Source organism: Streptopelia decaocto (assembly GCF_964273445.1).
Source record: "Streptopelia decaocto genome assembly, chromosome: 10".
Taxonomy (NCBI): Eukaryota; Metazoa; Chordata; class Aves; order Columbiformes; family Columbidae; genus Streptopelia; species Streptopelia decaocto.
The window spans coordinates 8,709,032-8,730,751 of NC_138665.1; the positions used below are offsets into that span (position 1 = coordinate 8,709,032).

Below are 21,720 nucleotides of genomic sequence, written 5' to 3' on the forward strand. Positions count from 1 at the left end.
GCAGCAATTCTGAAGGAAGCACATCTGAAAGAAGATAAAATAGTGATGGCACGATTATTTTTATTTTATCAAGTTGCTGTAAAACTGCCAAACCCAGAAGCCTACCATTTTGGCTGTGTTCTGAAAAAGAAATAAAGCAAGCTAGTCCCTCTCACTGCTCCTCTTTAAAAAAAATAATAAGAATAACAATAAAAATTCAAGATGTTTCTGAGTCACAACACTTGTAAATCCTGAAATAGAGAGAATGAAACAGATCATAAACCATCATTACTTTTTCATTACTTTCACTTAAACAGACAAAATCTATATGTTAGACATATACACGGAAGCAGTTAAATTAAAAACAATCAGAATTCAAAAGCGCCAAGAGCCGCCTTCTTGCTGAGACCTGCCTGTCTCATCCCATCACCTTATAGGTAAGCTGCTGAGCAGGAAAATAAAATCAGTGAACACAAATTATAAGAATCCAGTGTGTACAGAAAAGGTTTTATGGATCTCAATAAATGATCCTCATGTTCAAAAACAAAATCTGGAAGGAGAAAATTTTAAGATGGACATGACAGAGAATCACTGCATACACCAGGAAAAAGTGGAAGAGCAAGAAAAAGCCAGTGAAATAAGTGAGAACGGACAAACAACTTCATCATCCATCTTTGATTATAAAGAGAGCACTTTTCAGAAAAGCAAAAAATACCACGGTTTTCTAAAGGCCTTAAGCAACAGCATTCTCAAGACTAAACAAACCACCTGTGTTAGACCACAGTTTTTTCCACGAAACAATGAGAGACAAAATCATAAGCAATGCTTCCACATTTTGATTTGTATAAAGTTAATAAACAGAACCACATTTATTCTATGCATTTCTGTCAGTAGCTCACAGCGATTATGGACATAGCCCACCACTGACATACCTGCTAAAACTACAGATAACTAAACATATAAAAAGGCTGAATACATATTAAAAGCATCTGTACCGCGTGTTGATCCAGCAGTACTGGCTTTTATCCTGATGAAATGCCATGACAAACCAACCTAAGATATACATCTTAGCTTCAGGGTGACAACGTGGCCCTTACGCATCACTGCTGGTACAGGTTTAACCCGGATTTCTTTCCCAGTAAAACCAGGGACTGGATGCTCAGATTGCACAGAAATACCTGGAAAGCTGCTCTAGCAAACATGCATTCTGTATTGAACATAGCAAATAGAGAAGATGGCATTTTATAATATTATTTGAACCACAGACCCAAGAACTACAGCAATTTGGAGGGTAAAAATGTAAGTATAGAGTATTACCAGCTAAACAAGACAGTACTAAAAATGCCCCCATATTGTAAATATAACACTTAGGGAATTGTTAGTACTTCAGATTAGTATGATACTGCCCTGAACACCCTGAACTGTAAAAATGAGCACCTAGAACTTATTTTGGCCATTGCAATAGCTAACTGTGGGCACCTTTGAAGAGAAGGTTCCACAAGTGGAAACTTGTTGCAACCTCACTATTTAATGTGAACTTCTGCCCAACAGTGAAGAGGAATTTAGAATAAAATCCTGAGGGAGAACAGTAGCACAAAGAGAGGGCAAGTCAAACAAAACATAGAGTGTCATTTCTCTCTCGGTTCATAGTTGGCACCATCCATATTGCAGCCATATATTGAAATTCATTACATTAAAAACCACGGTACTACCAGTAAAAAATTTATGGATTTAAAAACAAAGCTGTAGAATATGCATCTTTTCATGGATGATGAATTGTACTACAAACAACAACCACTGTCACAGTATCGGCAACATTAATTCCTTTCTCAGTCTGAGCTACTTCTAATATCTGCTAGAGTTAGAAAAACAACATAATGTGCAGCAAATATTTTTGCTGTCTTCATATGGTATTTGGGAAAGCATAGAGGCATTTCAAAACAAAGGCAAAATGTAAAGTTTTGGTCATCATTTTCCAAAACGGCGTCTTGGTCTGCAACGCCAACATTTAGTGTCCAGAACCTGGTATTCTTTTCTAATGGCATTTCCCCTAATTTAACTTCATAAATAAATCAATTCTAACCAGTTTGTAAAATGTGTATTCATAGCAGCATAGAAGAATGTTGTAGGAGCCTTCCAAATGAAGTTCATATATACCAAGAATTATATATACCCCAAAAATACCTTCCATCATCAAAGCAGAATTAGTTGCTAAACAAAAATATTTTCATTTCTAAGAGAAGGCAAATACTCTATTATACAAATCTATTTTAAGCATCTTCATAGTTAGCACGTGCGCTGTGTTGTTCATCTGTGTCCTTCAGTCACAAGCAGGCAGACTGCGGGCTGGATGCACCATTTCAGTGGCATTTGATTCCAGGCCACAGTCTTTTTTGAGACCCTCTGTAACTTGTCTCCAACTGTTACAAAAACTTGTGCTGCTGGAAGATGACAGAAGCAAGCTCAGTCAGATGGACAAAAATGGCTTGGAATCATATGGCTTGAAAATCAGCAACTGCTCCTGCTTTGCAGGAATATGAGATGGGAGAAGATGTGACACAAAAAGAAGAGATCTGGAAGAAGGTCTTATTTGTTGAACTAATCATGGGAGGACACACTTGCTTCCCTACACACACAGACACTTGGATGCAGATCAGGGGGTGCATGGAAGGAGCCATGTGGCCTGGCTGGATTCTGACACTTCCAGCTCAGCATCAGAATCTGCAATCAAAAGCTATCAGAATAGATAAAACCTCCACAACGCCTTTGTTTTAGCCCTTTCCCATTTTGCAGTACCTTTTAGATGAAGATAACTGATAAAAATCCCACAAAAAGCACCTTGCAGCTTTGCTTGCCAGCAAGCCCACAAGGCACAGCCTGAGGAGTGAGAAGTGACCGTCTTCAAACTGCTCTGGGTCAAAAGGGTCCAACACAGGCACTCCTGGCCGGCACACAGCAGCTCCTACCCACACCAAGTGGGTGCCTGACTGCTCGCAATAATTAACAGACACACTGAAAATGCTGAATATAATGTGATAACCTTCTCCTATATGCCTTCTTGTTTATTGGATTCTTTCACAAAGGCAGATGGAGAGAACGGTGGTGTTAGTATCAGCTGGGCTTTGAATGGAGACATAATACCCATTACTGTACAGCCATTGGGCACCGAGTTGGAGTGTATCTGCTTTATATGTAATAATTTGCAGAAAAAGAAATATTCAGTCCATAAAATATCTTTGAAGAAAACCAACTGACTGAGAGGGTTGCAACATCAACCCAGAACCACCACCTCCAACACAGATACATGACAACAATCATATAACTTAATGGACTGGTGAAATACCTCATTTCAGTTAACTAAATTCAGTCGAAAAACTATTTTCAACACCAAAGAGATATGACCTATGGTTTGATCAGTGTACACTGGGGACCCTAACAGCATTTGTGAATAAATCCCTCTTACCTGAAAGCTAATACTGGGCTTCAGTCTTCTTCCATCATGATCAACAGTAAAACACTCAGCATTACAGAATCATGGCCAGTGCGGACAATCCCCAGGTGAAGAGCTCACACGATGCACCTAGTGCTTCCTTTTGTTATTCCCAGTGACAAGACTTTATGGCAGTGCCTATCTTTGCCATCCAGGAAAATAAAATTTGTGTCTCCATCAGGAGGGAAGGTATAACGTTCTTATTAAAGACTGTATAACTTTATAGCAACTAAACAAACAAAAAAAAATAATCACCCATGCCAAACAAAGCCACCAGAAGTAGTGGTTAAAAGTTTCCAAAAAGCAGTGTGTTAAAGAAAAATCTCAGAGGTTTAAGAGTCAGTTGAAAGCCCAACGCTTCCAAAAGCTCTTCCTCATACACCCACTGTTTTCACAAAGGTCCCCGCTGAAGCTGGTACCATTTTTAAGGTTTAAAACAAAACACCAGAAAGGTTTTGTTCTGTTCAGGCTTTCCAAAAGCTTTTCAGACCACTCCTCTTATTCTGAGCTACATGAACGCATCCACCAGCTGCAGCAATGAAGAAGATGCTCTGTGCCTGTGCAGAGCGCCCACTTGACACTACTGCAAACCGCGACTGACAGCGAACCAGGCACTGGAGAAAACAGGCACCTCCATGAATCACACCCTGTTTATGTTTTCTGGTTTAAGATTTATACATGTTGAGCACAGCTCAGAACAAGTTACAGTCCAGTGCAACTAAATGATTTTGTTATTCTGTGCTTTCTCCCAAATAATGAGGACATCTCCACTTTCTCACCAAACAGGGGTGAGGGCAGAAGAAAAAAAGTAGGGACGAAAGCCATTCTGAGCACCTCAAAGATCTTATTTACATTTTGTGAAAGCAGGTTCATGGTGATTTACTTAGACACGGACAGCTCTTTCTGTATCTCACAGGATGAAGGAGCAGCTATCTACTTTTAAACAATGTCATTGGTATTTCACTACTGAGTACCCCATCTCCTCCAGCTCAGCAGATGGTAATGGTGAATCAATCACCCGCCTGTGCTGGGCAGATCAACTCCCTCTGGCAGCTCTGGTAGGACACACGCTGCCAGGAGCTTTCTGGGGTTATCTGTGTTCATGCACACCGGGCTGAACTTTCAGGTGATGCTCTACAGCTGAGCTCACCACTCCTGCTACCCATTCTTCCCTCATTTACACCGCTGTTTGAGTCTCTAATAACAACTCCGACATGTCAGAAGCAAGAGGAAGGGAAAGATTTAACAGTGTGAGCCAAAGAAATTAGGCAGAAAACATTGCTGTCGTAGTGGACAAAAGGGAGATGTTCTTCAAAGTCTCGGTAAATGACTTAGAAAAGATTTAACTATTTCAAGGTAGTAAGGACTTGAAACCTTTACTATCATCCAATTTTTCACTCAGCAGCTTTGACATTTGGGTTCTGAAAATACATGGAACAATGTGACAAAAATTAACACGCAAGTGCATGTCTGTCCTCAGAGATACAGGCCCCAAAGTGGACGGCTTTCTGCTTCCGAACAGCCAAACGCCTGAAAACATACTGAATAAACTGTATGGAAACTGTCTTTAGAGTTCTCATTTATTTTAATTAACTCATAAGAGAACAGTAGGTTAGCTCAGATCGAGAGTTTTTAATCACAGAACCATGACGCGGCTGGAAAAGAGACAGATAAAATTAAATGAAACGGAATTTTTCTCTGCCTTTGTAATGATGTCCCCTGCTGAAATCAATAGTAAATTCAGTGCTCACAACTCGGGTATCCTGATTTTTTTTCCTTATTTTCTCTCAGTGACTTTTCAGCTAGATCATCTACTAACCTGCAATGCTCATATGATATGGCAAAACTTGATCTTGAAAAAATATGTAATTTTATATGTATATACAGCCTGTCAAATGTAACAAAAACTTATGAGATTAATAAAAATAGAGTTCTTCCAGTTGGCTAGGTTATCTCAGCAATCCTGCTCTACTGCAGAATAAGTCTTTATTTAATTAAGTTTTTATTTGCAAACATCTTGCAATTAAACTTCACTTTTCTAATTTCCAGTTGAATACTCCCAGTGGCCTAATACAGGCTGATATACTGTTTATATATGGCATCTTGGTTTTCTTCTATTCCGTATTGACTGGAACAATCCAGGAACACGATCGTTAGGCAGGAAACGGTTAATGCCCATTTCCACTTAATAAATTGTCTTTCCACTAAGTTACCTTCCAGAACTGTACCCTGATTTCTGGAAACCTTATTTTTCTGGAATGTCAGGAATACCTTAAAGGTTATAACATAGAGAGCTAAAATGAAATAGTATTGCTATCTGTGAGAAGACAGGTTTGTACCTTTTGGCAGCCAGGTACTGCACTAGCTGCTCCTGGCAAGATTAAATGTTTATGAAGGTATCCACTATAATTATTTTCAAAATGCAAAAATTACTGTATTTTTCTCTTAAGTTTCATAATAAAGTACTGTTTTATTCAGGCTTGCACTCAAATCAGACCAAAACAACTTCCTGCTTCCAGTCAGCTTTTAGTTTGTGAGATCTCCATTTTAAGAGACAAAAGTGCAGTTTCTAAGATTGGAATGTTCAAAACCAGTTCAGATATTTCTGCAGGCAATTCTGATTGCATTTAGAATCCCCACACCCTCTACTCAGATCTGGATTTTTATTTTTATTTCTTAAAATTTACCAAGGCTTTTGCGCTAGAACTCAGGATTACAACTGGAGTTCCATTAAATAAGAATATAATTGAGGAATATGTAAAGTTATTAAGACATCAAATAAAATGGGAATGTTTTGAGCATACATATTCTAAATACAAAAGATAAACAGGATGTAACTAGACTGAGGTGACTGGTTTGTGTCTAAGCTAAAGACACTGAATCAGAAATAAAGCTTCACTTTCATTCCGACTTCCACTGATTTTGAATCCTAAAGGCTGAAGCTGTGAGCTAAGTAAACAGAGCACACCAGGACTTCATGAAAAATAATTCAGCTCCCATGAACTGTGGAACAAAATATGCACAGAATTATTATTAGTTGCTTCTCTTCAAATATTTAACCACAGTTGTTAATATTTCTTCCTAATCTAAAACATTCTCTTTATAATTTAAAAAATGAAACTACTTTATGTTTGACAGTTTTAGAGCAAGAGAAAAGCACAAAGCCATATTGCAATATATCTTGCTGGTCACTAAAACCGAGGTCAAAACTAAGTAGCTTAAATCATATGTATCAGAAGCATAGTAATGAATTTGGCTGAATCATATTTATTATTGGCTGCTCTTCACCTACATGCAGGGGTGGACTTGCTCCATCCTTTCCCAGCAGGGCAGGTGAATTGCCAGCTCACCTAAGGACAAACCTCAGTCCGAGGGGGCTTGCAGGCTTTTCTCTCCAGAAGTCTCGTTCTTGTATATTGAAGGAGAAAGCACGGCTGCAGATTAGGGTAAAAAACTGATGAAAAGAACAAAAAGTACTGCACATGATCTGCCTGCAGTTGCTGGGCATTTAGAAGCAAAGAGAATTACATGACTTGATTTACTTTACAAAAACTGATTAGTAAAACCCCCTGTGGATTTCTTAACTATACTGTGGAGGGATATAAGATTAGTGTAGCAATTCCCATCATCAAACGTATTTACTGTTAAAATATTGGATTAGTGATGTTGTTATCCACTGTTCCAACATTATAAAGTGATTTTTTAAAACTGAGCAGAAAAATACTACACTCTATCATTTGTAATTAGATTTCAGTCTTGGTGTTTTTGCCTTTCCACAAAAAGTAATTCTGCTTAAAAAAAAAAAAAAAAAAAAAAAAAGGAATTGTGCTTCACACACAAAGAGAAAACAAAACTAGAGACGCAAAAGAGGAAACAAGTTATTTTCCTCTCCTGCTTTTGAGAAAGAAATGGTTGCACTTGCTCTGTATCTTATTGCTCCTGCTTGTCATGCTCACTGCTGGGGCAGCGCAGCCCTGTTACACCAGGTGGTAATAAAGTCATGTTGGTGCTGGATGTTGCTGCTTTGTAAGACACACAAGTGTGCACTACCTGAGCCTGCCAAATCTCAATCTTGGGATATTTAAACCTTACAGAGTACTTTTAGGAGATATAAGCCTTCAGGGTCATCACTGTCTGGGTTTCCAGTGGCACGGTAAAGAGTGAAGGACGAAAAGCATGACAAAAAGGGAGAAAATAATGTGTTCATTAAAGTAATTAGGCTACATTTGGGCCAGGAAAATTCATGCAACTGTACCCTGGCTTTATAGCCATTATCTTAAGTAAGAGCACCTGGGGCTATTACAATTAATAAACAAATAAAAAGCTACAGCACTAATAACACCAGCTTCTCACATTTTACTGTGTCAAACACCTCCAGGAATCGCTTATAAGCAGCATTTCACAGAGACACAGAACAGATAGTGATGGAAGAGTCACAAGAAATATAAACAGTTTTAATTTGAAAATACAATGCAACGGAAGAGTGGAGTTCTGCTGTATCTGCCACGCTATTTGGCCTTGTTATTTGCCACTACTGTAGTTTTAAGCTACATAACTTCAACCATTGTTCTTTTCCTTATTTTGGTAAATCCTTATTCTCTCTTTCTTGATTTATCCTCCTAGTAATTTGAAAGACTAAAGCAATTTTTTTTCCACATTGGAATCATTGTAATCAATATTACTTTATGCTGTTACCACAAAAAAAAAAAAATCAGATTTTCAAGTACTGTCAGCAACTTCAAAAATTTAAACAATTACAGATTAGTTTGATTTTAAATTATCGTATTTCTAACTGACTATAAAAGTAGAGGCTATAAACATGTAATCTAAACTGCAGTAGCTCTAAACAGCCTTGACAGGGTTTATCAGCTAAACATTTAACCAGGCAAAGCAGCAAAAAAACATAACCACAGAAATACATGGTATTTAGCATTTAAATAAAGCTTGTAAACCAATGACATGTCTATTTGGGCAACTACTACCACACTAGTTCCTTATCTGCAAAGGTCTTGTCCTGAATTTATCAGAATGAGTCTCTCATACTTTATTTTCCAGGCAGGAACATCAGTTTCCATTCACTGAGTTTGCAGAAAAAGATACAGTAAATTTCAAGTTAAAAGGCATGGCCATGAAAAATAATTCCCACATTGGCAATGTCATATTGCTCTAGGAACTTATTAAATCAGAGCCAAACAAAAAACAAATCCACAAACCGAAACACCAACAAAACACCAACAACACTAAAAACCCACAACCAACCAACAAACCAACCTCAAGGACAACCAAACTACAGAATAAGAAATAAGCCTGCCACAGCACTAGAGTTTTTTATTTTTTGTGAGTGTAATTGTCCAGCTCAGTTTCAAAATTTTCAGCTACCTGCCTGTTTCTAAGATGAAACCTGGAACAAATAAGGCAACCGAGAGCCACGACAGAAGAGGAGCCATAAAGCCTTCCCTCCCTCTGCACTAAAAGCAGCGTTTCTTGTTTCTTTCCCCCAAACTATATTCTCTCTGTGAAACTGCCCGACCGCTAATAGGTACCAGCTTTTCACCTCCCAGTGTGAGGGGCCAGATGTGGTACTTTCTGCTTCACTAACTGCTTGGCCCCGCACACTGAAACTGGGCTCTCGGCTATTTCACTCTCTCTGTTGGTAAAACGCATCCCACAGCAGTTCTCAACACTGAATGGCAGTAAGGAGCCCAGGAAAATGTAATAATTTTTTACTGTTATTATTAAAAAGACAAAAGTAGTGACTCCCTCCCTTTAGTGGGGAGGGGGGGATTAAAAAATTTTTCACGTAAACAACATGTTTTTCTAAACAGGAGTTGGTTTTACTCATGGTTCATTCTAGTGGCTTTTAAATATATTCCTCCTCCTTTTAGAGTTGGGAACCATTTGCTTTATGAGCATCATTTGGATCATTTGCCTGTTGCTCATAAAATAGACAAAGCTTTTATCCATGCCATGAATTTTTACTCACTTTATTCAAAATATCTAAGGAGGGATTTGCAGGGGCCAGAATTGCATCCATGAAAGAATTAACAACTAATTTAATTTTCTTCTACAATAATGGTTCCAGCAGTTTTTTATTTTGTTGATTACATTTCTTCTTACCATGAAGTAAAGAAAGCATATTGGTGTTAGCTTCTTTGTATGTGTTTTTTTAAAAAAGCAGATATTTCTTTTTTCAAAAATTAAAAGGAATGACAAAAACATTTCACATGCTTTAATCCATGTAGTTACCAAATAAAGCAGTGGCAAACGCAGCTTTCAGAAGTGATCAGATAACACGGTGACAGTCTGCCTACTCGGGAAGAACAGCGGTTCCCAGCAGCACAGCCCCAGTGCAACAGAACGTGGCTTTGGCAACACTGCTGGCAGCAGCCACAGCAGCCACCCCTTGCAGAAGCTCAGCGCTGTCACCCACGCCCAGGCACCAGGGCTCCCCTAAATGATGATCACGGCATCAAGCTGCTTTGACTCCTCCTCTCACAACTCCAGAGACTAAATTCTCTCTCCTGTGCCAACAAACGGAAACCTAGCCCTAACTCCAAGCTCTCTACCTGCCTGTTCTTCAGCACGAGCTGTAGGCAAGGCAGGAGGAGCCCTCCTCAATGTTACCACATTACTCAGCCCTCCCTCAATGATTCATTACCTGATTAGCAGGAACTGCTGGGACAAAGCACTTTCCTCCACAGTTTTGTTCCTGCACATAAGGAGTTACTATTAGTAACTACAGACCATAGCAAGCCTCTGTGGTCCTGCACACAAATATTACGGATTGCAGACACAGATCAATGCACGCTGAACCGTTGTGATTAGCAGTTGCCTGGATAGAGGCATTTGGAGGTTTGGCCATGCAGTAACTGGGAACAGCCCGGGCACAAGCTGCACCTCAGAGCCTTTCTTTAGTAAAGAAGGAAGATCCTGTGGTTTAGAAAGTAACAGCTAAGGGATTTCCCTACAAGACAAGGCTTGCATGTTTGCGGATAACCATCATCTTTCTGTGTGCAGAGGTTCACAAATATAAATATCATATATCTGTGACTACAGTAAAGAATTTACCATTTAAGAGCTCCTATATTCTAGTCAGCTGTATAGCTTGTACCACAAAGGCTTGCACAGTTAGCATTGCAACTAATAAAAAATATGCACTCAAGCATGAAGAAGGGAAGCAGTAGCAACAGAGATGCAGGGTTTTTTTTCATTTCTACTTCTAAATTCCTATGCCGTGTTTGCCACATGCTTTTGGAGTAAATGTGCCTCTAGAATGAGCCTAAGTTAAAGGATTTCATATATGTGTTTTGTAAAAACTAGAGACTAAATAGGAGACTATTTGTTTGGGCAGAGTGATTGCAGCCTGAAAATACGAGGCAGAGCCTACTTAGACTAGAGACAGACTGTAGTTATGGATCAGGGGTTGCCACCTCTGCCTGGTGTTCTCCGTCTTTGCCAGGAAACTCTCAACTTGGGCATTAGGCTATAGATTCACTGCTGCCTTTAGCAACAGGTGAACCCTGCAAAGCAGAGGGTGCTGTTGCTGTCAGAACAAGGTACTATGCCATATGAATTACAGATATGGAAGCTGCTGAAGGAAAAACATCCCCACATCCATAGGAAGCAGCAGGTATCTTCCCCTGGGAATGTGAAGAAACAGCCTGATTCTCCAGGCTGGTCTTTCCAGCTCCCTACTTCAGCTCTACTCAGGTCCAGCACCTTGTCTCCTGCAGCCCCAATCCTGATCCTAGGAACAGCAACATCCATTTTCACCTACACTATGAACAGGCTTTGGGCTTGCTTTCCCTCCCATTACCTCTGAAGCCACATGTTGCAATGTGTGGTACAGCATGCTGTTACACAGGGAATAAATAGCAAAAGCGGCTCTGAATTCCTGCATGTAAGAAATTTATAATTAACTACACAACTGCAATGCCAAAATATGCAAACCATTTTGTGTTAAAGAAGTTAAATGCTTCTTTTTTTATTTTTACCTGATTAAGTACTGCTTCATTTTTTTTTTATAAATCCATATGACATAAAAGGTCCATCTTTCAAAATAACTAACTTCCACAAACTTCATTTCTAGCCAGGAGATGCTCACCACTTAATGACACACCATTCAGAAAGCAGTTTTGTTTTGTAAAGTTCTGCAAAGTTTTGCAAGCACATAAGGAGCACAAACAGAAGGCAAGATAACGCTGGCACTCCTCCCCTAGAAAAAAGCTGAGACTTCAACTAAAAGGCCACTACCAATAATCTGGGCACCCAAACACCAAAACAAATCATTTTGAGATATGATGCCAAGAACCACAGAGCTACCTGTTGAAGCTTTTCTTAGATCCCCAGAATAATTTTATGAAGACTTAGAGAAACCACCTTAACAGAAAACACATTATCAGAAAAGTTGTTCCAGCCTACCTGTGGTTGAGTCCAAGGCTCCAAGGTTGTCTCTTTCAAAGGAGTTTGTGGCCTTCCCACTTCTTTTGTGTGCTTTTAAGAGAGAAAAGTATGCATCAGTTGTATGTTTGAGCACTCTTATCAGCATTCAACATTAATTTCCCTTAAGCGATAATAAACATGTACAAAATTAATCTAAAATCATATTAACATATCACAACTGCATACATCTGGAGTAGACTGTAATTCTGACATTTTTGAAGCTAAATAAAGCAACTCTATGAAAATTAAGTTAACTTGCAAGGTATGAGAGCACACATCTTCATCTGTGTGCACAGATGAAAACCTCAGACAAAAGATGAAAGTATTTGCCAACAGAGTAAGGTTCAGTGGCAGAATTTCAGAGAGAACTTGACTCTGGTTTGTCTCCTGTTTCCTCCCCAGGCTGTGCTATGTTCAATGGACACCTTGAAAAAGGACATAGACTGCAGTGGAACTAATTTGAAGAGGTGAATTAAAAGAAATATTATGGGAAGCATTTTTAAATTCTTCATTATTTGAGCAGGGGGGCCATGTTTTTAGATGGCAGCTCTTGCATTTCCTCAGTGCTCTTTGGAGCTGGAGCCACAACACTGAGCAGTTAATGGCTTCTTGTCTTTCCAACTTTTCACTACCTTGAATACTTCAAAATCGACCACTACTATTAAAGTAGTCTTCACAGAATTAGGCTTGCTGACCCTTCACGTTTTGGGGTTTGCTTTGGTTTTTTGTGTGTTTTGTTTGTTTGTGGTTTTGTTGTTGTTTGTTTGGGTTTTATTGGGGGTTTTTGTTTTAGTTAGTTTGTTTTTTAATATTACTAAAACATCCTCCAAATACTTGTTAATATCTGTAATGGCTCCGCTCTACTAATGAATACGAGCTCTGGGACTGAGCACTGAATAGGATGTTGGCTCCTTGTCATTTTCTCCATGTGAATTTCCCAGGGAAGGAACTTTTCACATCGCTGCTGAAATACCGACAAGTCTCTCTCTCATACTTTCTTGTCCTCTAAATTCTTTCTGTCATAGAATGGGAACAATGACCTGCACACACACACAAAAAAAGGTTCCTCTGCTGAAATACACTATTTAAGTAGTGAAGTAGTGCCAGGATTTTCCTTTTCCTGAAATACATCTAACATACCACCCTTTGGATACGGCTTTTGACAATATGTAATATAAATAGCATCTTATCCAGGTCTCACATCAGAGCGATCTAAGCACCCATGGAGATTGCAAGGATTGTCAAAGAGAGGGAAAGAGAAGCCATTGGATTTTGTGTCACATGTAGTAAAGTCTGGTCAGTTAAAAGGAAACTTTGTTTTTTTAATTGGGAATTTGTGGGCAGCTCCAGTTAGCGTGGAGCAACACAACAAACCAGCACCTTATTAAACAGCAATTTTGTTTTGGCAGGTTGGATTGCCTGTAATAACGGATTACAGACAATCATTTTTACCATTTTTGTTGTGTTGTATTGCGGGCTAGCAACGGAACATGATTCATTCTTGAAAAAGAACAATGAGTGCGTTTCAAAAGAAGAAAGAAATAACCGCAGCTTTAGTGAATGCTAATCAGAGTTAAAATGAATGCATCTGGAAAAGGAAGGTTGTGTTTTTCACATGTTCAAAAGCAAACGTATTCTACCTTATAATCTTTCTTTAAATGTAATAATAAAGCATCAAAGAGACCCAAACACATAATGAAAACTGTCAAACATATCAATTGTGGTGCCAAGATACCATAATAATTCCATATGCGATAACCTACCAGGAACTAACAATAGAAGTCACACTATTTCTTGAGAACTGGTTTTCCTTGGAATTCCACATCAGGTTTTTTATACAACATTTGTCCAGTCAGTTATATTTTAAAGCAGAGAGAAAAAGGGAAAAGCAAGTGTATGAGCATAGGAAGAAAAGGGATGCAAAAGTACATTTAGGTGAAACAATGCTCAAAATCTTTGAGCAACACTTGAAACCCAAGCTCTAGATTTTAGATACGATTGAATGAAGACTCAAACAGCTCTTAACACTGAATTGCTTATAGACTAGCACCTTGTGTTCTTCATTTACTTCTTACTGTCTCCATTACCCAGCACCCAAAAAGACCCTTTTACCCTTCCTAAGGCAAGTGTTGGAAAATAGTGACGAAACACAAGAAGAGTAGTGAAAATGGAGCAGATTCTGGGGCAACTACTAGTCAGCCAGGAGCCTGCGTCCTGAAATACATGGAAGGAAGGAACAACAAAACAGAAAAAAGAGCAGGCACTACTTTCAGCCCCAGGGCACATATTTCTAGCTTTCATTCTGTTTTTACAAAGCTGTTTCAGAGCTAAAAGGATGGAGCTCTAGAAATTAAAGGCCCTAACACACACCACAGACCTAGGAGACGCCACGGAGGACCTAGAAATGTATTTCCATTGCTGCTTTACAGTGTAATAAATAAATAAAATACACAAAGCATCATGTACGTGAGCTGTGACTGCACGTGAGATGTCTTAACACAAACCAGTATTTGTACCACTAATCAACAGCCCTTCTGCTGCAGCTTCCAACTCAGCAGGCTGCAAAACTGAAAGTGTGCGAATGCCTGTTCTGAGCTACCTGCTACTGCAGCAATTGTGCTTCCAGGGCACAAGCTCCCCACTTACCCCTCGCTGGGATACACACACATTCTTAATGGTTGCATAAGCAGCACTTATTCACAAGTTCTTTTTTTCTCTTTTTTAAACAAGAAGAATGTGGTAATGATAGACAAACCTCCTGAGAGCTTCTTTCTTCCAACACAAATAAAGAAGCTCTTACTAAAAGTGGGAAGTTTTTGGAAGCCTTTATCCCCCAGTTTTGCTTGGAGCATCTTCCTACAGCCTTCTGTAATTCCTCTAAAGAAACAATAGAATATGCCCACAGTCTTTTGTTTATGTTCCCTCTACTTCCTCAATTTGACATTTGAGTTTCACACATGGAAGAAAATTGTACTCATAATGAGATAAAGATGGAATTATTTCAACCTGGATATTACATTATGGTTTCAGCACTGCCATTAAAGCTCCCTTAGCTCTTGTACATGCACAGATTACAGTTTGTCTAGCAGGCAGGTTTGACTTGTGGAATAAAACAGGTTCTTCTCATGTTTGATGAACCACCTGTTACAGTAAACTACCGTTCCACGAGCGTGGGGCCCATCCGGACAACTGATTCACGTCCTACAATTCATCCAACACCTTCTTGAGATCACCCCCTCCACCTGAGTTCAGTGATACTCATTTTGCTCTATATCATTACCTGACACCCTGTCAGGAAACCACAGAAGTTCCTGCTGGCTGTGAAAGTTCCTGTTATCTCAGTAATCCCTTTTGCCCAGTGGGAAATGCACTACTCCTGTCAACTGTTCCCCAAGGCCAGGCAATCCCATTTATCCACAGAAAGTTCAATTTTCAGGTAGTTTCAGTGAGACAGCATGAAAGAAGTTTCATTTGCTGAATCATCATACAGCCAGTCACATCAGTCTTCCACCTGACTACCTAGAAATTACCCTGATCAATTATGTTAGCAATCAATGAAGTCGAGCACAATGGCCAGGTAGTAAAAAGACTGTGCATGAAATAATTCGCAGATATTTGGAATTTTCTGTCTAGTTGTAATAGCAAAAGAAAGCTTTAATATTTAATCAAAGTAGTTATTAAATCTTTATTTTAAGAAAAGATGAACTTCATCATTAGTGTTTCCTCATGTTTATTAGGAACAGTAAGTCAACAAACATATAATTACTTATGGCAGCTTGACAGGTAAAATCCAGTCTTCCAAAATCTAACAGAGAAAATAAATTATAAAATATATTTTAAAGGCTACAGAAGTCATTATTTCAAGTCAGACTTCATTTTTATCTTTAAGATGCCACACTGGTGGTCTCTACTCTGAAATATAAGGAGGAAATTTCTTGTGCCCCTGGGATAGTTCAAACTAATCTTACAACAACTGCTTGTGCCAGGAGATCTCCCTTCTGCCAGCATCCTCCCCTGCACTGCTCGGCTCTCGGGGTCTGGACAGGTCAAGCTGATCCATAACGAGATGCTGCTAATTTGCCCAACTTATTTTCTCCAGCAGACTCAGCCCCTTTCTCTCTCTGCCCTGAGGTCCCAGCCCGGCTCGTTCTGTCTGGGATCCTGTCACAGCAGTCCCCTGCACAGCTCAGGGAGGTGGACACTGGATCTCTTAGCTAGGTGTCACCTCATCTGCATTCCACTGCCCTATTGACAGGGTTGTTTTTTACTTTTCTTCAAAGCAAATCTGGATTTTATTATAGTTAAAAAGGAAAGAAAAAGTTACAATATGACAATTTTGGTTCATGCATTTTGATTGCTGGAAAAGCCCTAAAATTAGCTAGACAGATACTACCACCAATAATTCTAATGGTTATTGATTGCTGTGAGAGGCAAAAGCAGACTGAAATTCAAAGATAATACAAAGCATTTTTCTCTGGTGCCTTACAAAATTGCTATGGCAGCATTAAGATTGTTTGACTCAAAGTGTTCCACTCCTGCACTTTACAGGAAAGGAAAACAAAAAAGTGTGTTATGAAACTGTCTTTCAAGCTGAAATCCTGTATTGCTTGAAGTGAGATTTAGGAAACAAACAGCAAAAGATATCTTTTAAGTAGTGTATTAGCTATGTTACATTATCGAAGTTTGGTTGGGATTGCGTATGTTTATTTGGGGCAACATTTGTCTTTTTTAGTTATGTTTAAATTACATAGCCAAAAGCTACATTTTGAAACAGGAGTTGCAGACTTTAGTATTTTTCTGTCCCACATTATAATCAGGACATCGTGTATACTAATTTCACTGTCCAGGCAGAACATCTTCATTATCACACTGAGACAGAGAAACGCTGTAAGCCTGAGAAGGAGATTATCTCCATTAACAATGTCTCCTTGCCTGGAAGTTGATTCCAGCTAATTGGATTCCTGCAGTCCTCTCCTTCAGCCTCCTAAGACTCTTCATGTGAAAGGTGAACAGAAGGGTTAATTTAAGTGAAGAAAGTATAATTTTATGTAACAGATTGGTAGAACAAATTATTTTCTTCTACATTTCCAGGCTTTATATAAATATGAAAATAAATCTGTATGACACAGAAGTATATGGGAAAGCCACAGGACAGCTGAAGTCAAGATGCGAGGATTCATATGGGAGGGTTTTTGTTTTGTGTTTGAGAAACACGTTAGATCAGCCTTTTGCCAAAGCACAACAACACAATTTAGAACTCACAGATAAAAACCTCTTTGTGGAGTTATCATCGAGGAACCCATGGTCTAGAGCCCTGAAATGTGATTTAGGAACGATGGGAACAATTGGCTCTCCACACCAACCAACAACCTGGCATCACCGCTGACATGACCGCACCAGCTGACACTGTTTTGGCTGTAACAACTGCGGTTCCATTTCTGAAAGTATCAAAATGCCTTGTGATGTTACTATATATTCTCCCAGTGATTCCTTGGCCTCAAAAGCCACAATTTAACCCAGCAAGTCTCTAATGGTTCTGCCAACAGGCAGCTTTTATCTTGCAATTACCTCTTCAAAGATGCAATAAATCACCTAGTGCATATACAGCCAGACAGCAATTATAAGGGCATGATTTCCAGAGGTGCAGCACACCCGCAGCCTCCATCATTTACAGCTGTTATACTATTCCTGTGGAAAAATCAGCCTTTCACTTACTTATTTCCTTCTTTTGTTCCAATGTATCTATGAGTAAAGCGGGTGCCTGGCAGGAGACAGAGGAATGGAAGATAAAGGTGGGGTGGGGGTTGAATGACGACCGCATACTAGGAAAGCTCAGAGGTTTAACAAAGCCTGACATGAGATTTGCCAGATGGTTCTGTACCGGATTGTAAAACTTTAAACTAATCTTCATTTAAGAGTTTTAAGGGCTGTATCCCTCTTATAAAGCCTCTTGCTCTTTTGCCTGGTTGATTCTGGTAAATTATAGATCAGACTTTAGAAAACTGCTTCCATGAACAGCGGCTCCTTAAATCTCAGCTAAACTGAGCAAGAAGATTACATGTTATTATGATGTAGCACAGCAGGATTTTTGTACAGCAAACATAATGATGTAGAGAAGGATAAAACTATCATTCTGTGCAAGGAGGTCATCCACAGAAGAACAATGCTTTTTATACAGCCAGCAAATCCATACATACATGGTGCATCTTCACATGGCATTTTTTTTTCTCGTAATGGTTCTGTAAAGAAACCCAAGAGTAAGCAAAACCCAAATCTGTATTTCAGGATTCAATGATCAAACATTGTATGGGAAAGGAGATGTCCTTTGAGAGAAATTATTCCAAACACTACTAGAAAAAGTATCTATTTCAAGGGCAGTTTTAGGGTAAATGCATCCTGTTGGTTTTATGCAAGAAGAATGGATTTCCTCTGAAGCCCCAGTGAAGTGACAGATACTGTATGTGGCATTAAAAATTAAAATACTCACTAATCTTCCAAGTACATATATATATATATATATATATACATACACACATATATATATTTTCTTTTAATTGTAAATTAAATACAGTTCACAGGGAAAAGCACAAAGTCAGTATAGGAAGGAGTAGAAATTCTTTCCACCTGCTGTCAGTATTTGTAATTTTACACAGTACCTTCACAGTTGAAATTATAGAGGGAATTTAGAGGTTTCAGACACTAAATGATGACAAAGTTGAAGGGGGAACAATGGAGAATAAAACCAAGTGGGTGGTAACCAGCAACAGCAAATTTTCAAAAATAAAAGAGAATGATATCACCCAGTTCTGAGACTTGATACAGTAATTTGACACTAAACTTGTGACCTAACAACTTCCTGAATAGGTGATACAAACATTTAAGTCTGTTCAGCTTTAAGTGAGCAGTCTACTGAATTTGCTCTAATTTTCTTTTTCTGTGCCAGATTTTGAATGCAATATAGTAATGTCAAATGACCTCCCCCTTCTCTCTCTTTTTAATTGAAACATTATTTCCTGCACATGAAAGCTTTTGACTTAAAAGCAATCAGGTGTGATATTCACAGCTCTGGTCTTTTCAAAATGTCTTGCACAGGAATTATACGGATTTATCCTAAAGCTCTCTGTAAGAACATAGGCATTTTCTCAGGCGTTCCAGAATGCTGATCTATAGGAATATGCTATTCCAGACTTCTTTGTTCAGCTGATTTTATTACATTTAAGTAACAATCAGATAATGTGTTTCACTTCTGTTTTACGTTATGCATCTTTGCTATCATACTTCAACAAGTTTCCCAAATTTCGGAAATAACAAAAATTTCTTAATCAATGCATAGTTAAATTCCTTCTAAGAACAAAAGTGTTCCCACAAATTCAGATCATGCTAAAGGAGCAAAATTACTTCAAATTTTTACAAACACAGAACTTTTTTTTAGTTCGTATATGTAAAAATCTTGGTGGTAATAGCTGATAAAATATGCTCACAGTACATGTTCTGACTTGAAAGTATTTACATATATAAAACTAATGTGACATTATATGCTAAGGTATTCTTACATCAATTGAAAGGGGTAAAAAAAAAAAGAACATAATATCAAACAACTTGTTTTAGTTGCCTGAGATCTACTTAGCTTTTACAGAATGAATATAAATGTACACCAATCCGTTTTGTGACTCAGATATAAAGCATGATGTTAAAAATGTAATACACGGTAGCAAAACTACGATTTTTATATACCTGCATATTTTCTCTGAAGCTGTTAAAATTCACATTTCTTGTTATATCCCTTCATAAAAATAGTTTCACTTTTTGTAGATTATTCAGGAAAAACAGCATAGCCTCTGCCAGTACCTACCTTGTCCAAATGGGGTTTTTTCTAGGGCTTGTCATCTTCATTCTCTATGGTGTGACTAAGTTCTACTTGATAGAAATCCAGCTTCTTATAATGAGCATTTGCAATTTAAATTGCTCTTTCTCTGTGAACATTAAGTCTGAATTGGATAAAGGTGCTAAAAGCTAAAGCTTCCTAGTTTTTTTACTATACTAATCAAGCAAACTAAAATTCCATTATCGGAGTCGGCCAGGAGCAGCCTGGACCTGGCTGGTGGAGAAAGGCCTGAACAGGAATCTCACACGCCAATTATCACCAGGAGAGAATGGCTGACAAACCCCTAAACTTTAAGCTTTGAAGTGTGGCAGAACTAAGGAAAATGTGCCACCTTAAATTAGATTTTTCCAGAAAGTTGATAAATAGGCTTACTCATAAAGAGCAGCAAGACTAATCTGCAATTCTCTTGACATTAGAGACAACATGATCTATAGAAGCCTTGTTGGATCATCAGCTCTTTTCATTTGATGTCATCCTATTTATATTCCTTATCCCCAGCTGTGACTATTTGTCTTATAGAATATGTTTGATTTTTCTCATACATATTGTAGTTTTTAGTTTATAAAGTAAAATAAAATGTCAGATTGTTCTTCAGACAGCAAAAGTATGTCCAGAACAGGCACTTGTACCATAAATAATCCCTCAAGAGATAAAGACGCATGTTTGGAAATAACTTTTTTTTTTTTCTTCTTATCAAGTTTCCAGGTAAATTATTCAGCATGTATCCGAACCCATGGCACAGAATTCAGATTGAATGAGAAACAGTGTAAGTGGTAAAACAGGGAGGAACAGGGAAACACATGTAGGAGTCACCCAGGGTGACAGGTAAGAGCAGCTCCATCTACCCTCCGGCAGGTCTGTGCACAGGAGATCCATCGCCACACTTAGGCCAAGAACGTCTGCGGGCTACACCAGCACAACTTGTGAAAAATAAATACACAGTGCTTTTATAAGCATAGAGATAAGTGACCACATTTTCCTGCCATTTGTTACTTTACCTGTGGAGAGAGTCTGAAATCTCAGTATTACTGTAAAATCCATTTAAAGTTGTATTGCATTCTTGCTAACCAAAAGAAACTGATGCTTATCTGCCTCCCTGCAGCCTCTTCCCTTTCCTTGGATAACTACGTATGTCAGCTTTCTATCAAGAAAACAATATGAAAATACTTACTTACTTGTTCCCATGAGAAAGCTGCTATCCACAGATGTCCAAAAAGTCCCACCACATTTCCCCTAGTACTATGTTATATCAAGACTATTTGGGTGCTTGGGGCCTGGCGGCAGAAGTGCAAATCAGGCAGGCTCAGAAGGATTGTTAGTGGCTTTTGAGTTAGGTTTTTTTGAGGTGGTTGCTTTTTTTGCTCAAGTTGGGAGGCTTGGTCAGAGGGTCTTTTGTTTGTTTGGAGGGGGTGCATGTTTTATTATATATATACAAGTGATGGACATATCTGTCATAAGACAGATATGCAGATAGGCATCATGACAAGATTCCTTGGCCCAGATACTGGAATGGCTTTAAAACTTAAGTACTTAATACAGGTATTACCCCTGGTGCATCTGTTATTTTATGTGCATCCTGTGATCAGAAATATGCTTGGAGCACAGGTGTGCAGCAGAGGCCGAGTCCATTTACTCCTGTTGCCACACTTGGTGTTGGGTCCAACAACAGGGTGGCAGCAGCATGTGGATGGGCACAGATTAGCGACCCACAGGGAACCCACAGCCTGTGCTGAAGCCCACATTACTGCAAAATATTATTGCTATTGTAACCAAAGACAGTTAGATTAAGTAAAATAATGATCACAAGAAGAAATAAACCCCATGCTCTCCATAGGTTTGATAAACGAGGTGAGAATTAAGAATGCAAGGGGATCAGAGCAGATCCACGTCTTTTAAATAATGGGCAAGGCAGGAGTATTTCTGA

The 21,720-nt window shown here is 38.7% G+C and overlaps 1 protein-coding gene across 1 annotated transcript in view; it reads right to left on the reverse strand.

The window, feature by feature from the left end:
• The window catches only part of PCDH11X (protocadherin 11 X-linked), a gene marked incomplete at its 3' end in the record, with an annotated part of 459,004 nt that overhangs the window by 233,255 nt on the left and 204,029 nt on the right, over window positions 1-21,720 (reverse strand). Inside the window, exon 5 of the mRNA XM_082061889.1 lies at window positions 11,891-11,962. Coding sequence (XP_081918015.1) covers window positions 11,891-11,962 — 72 coding nt within the window. The remainder of the gene's footprint in view (window positions 1-11,890; window positions 11,963-21,720) is intronic.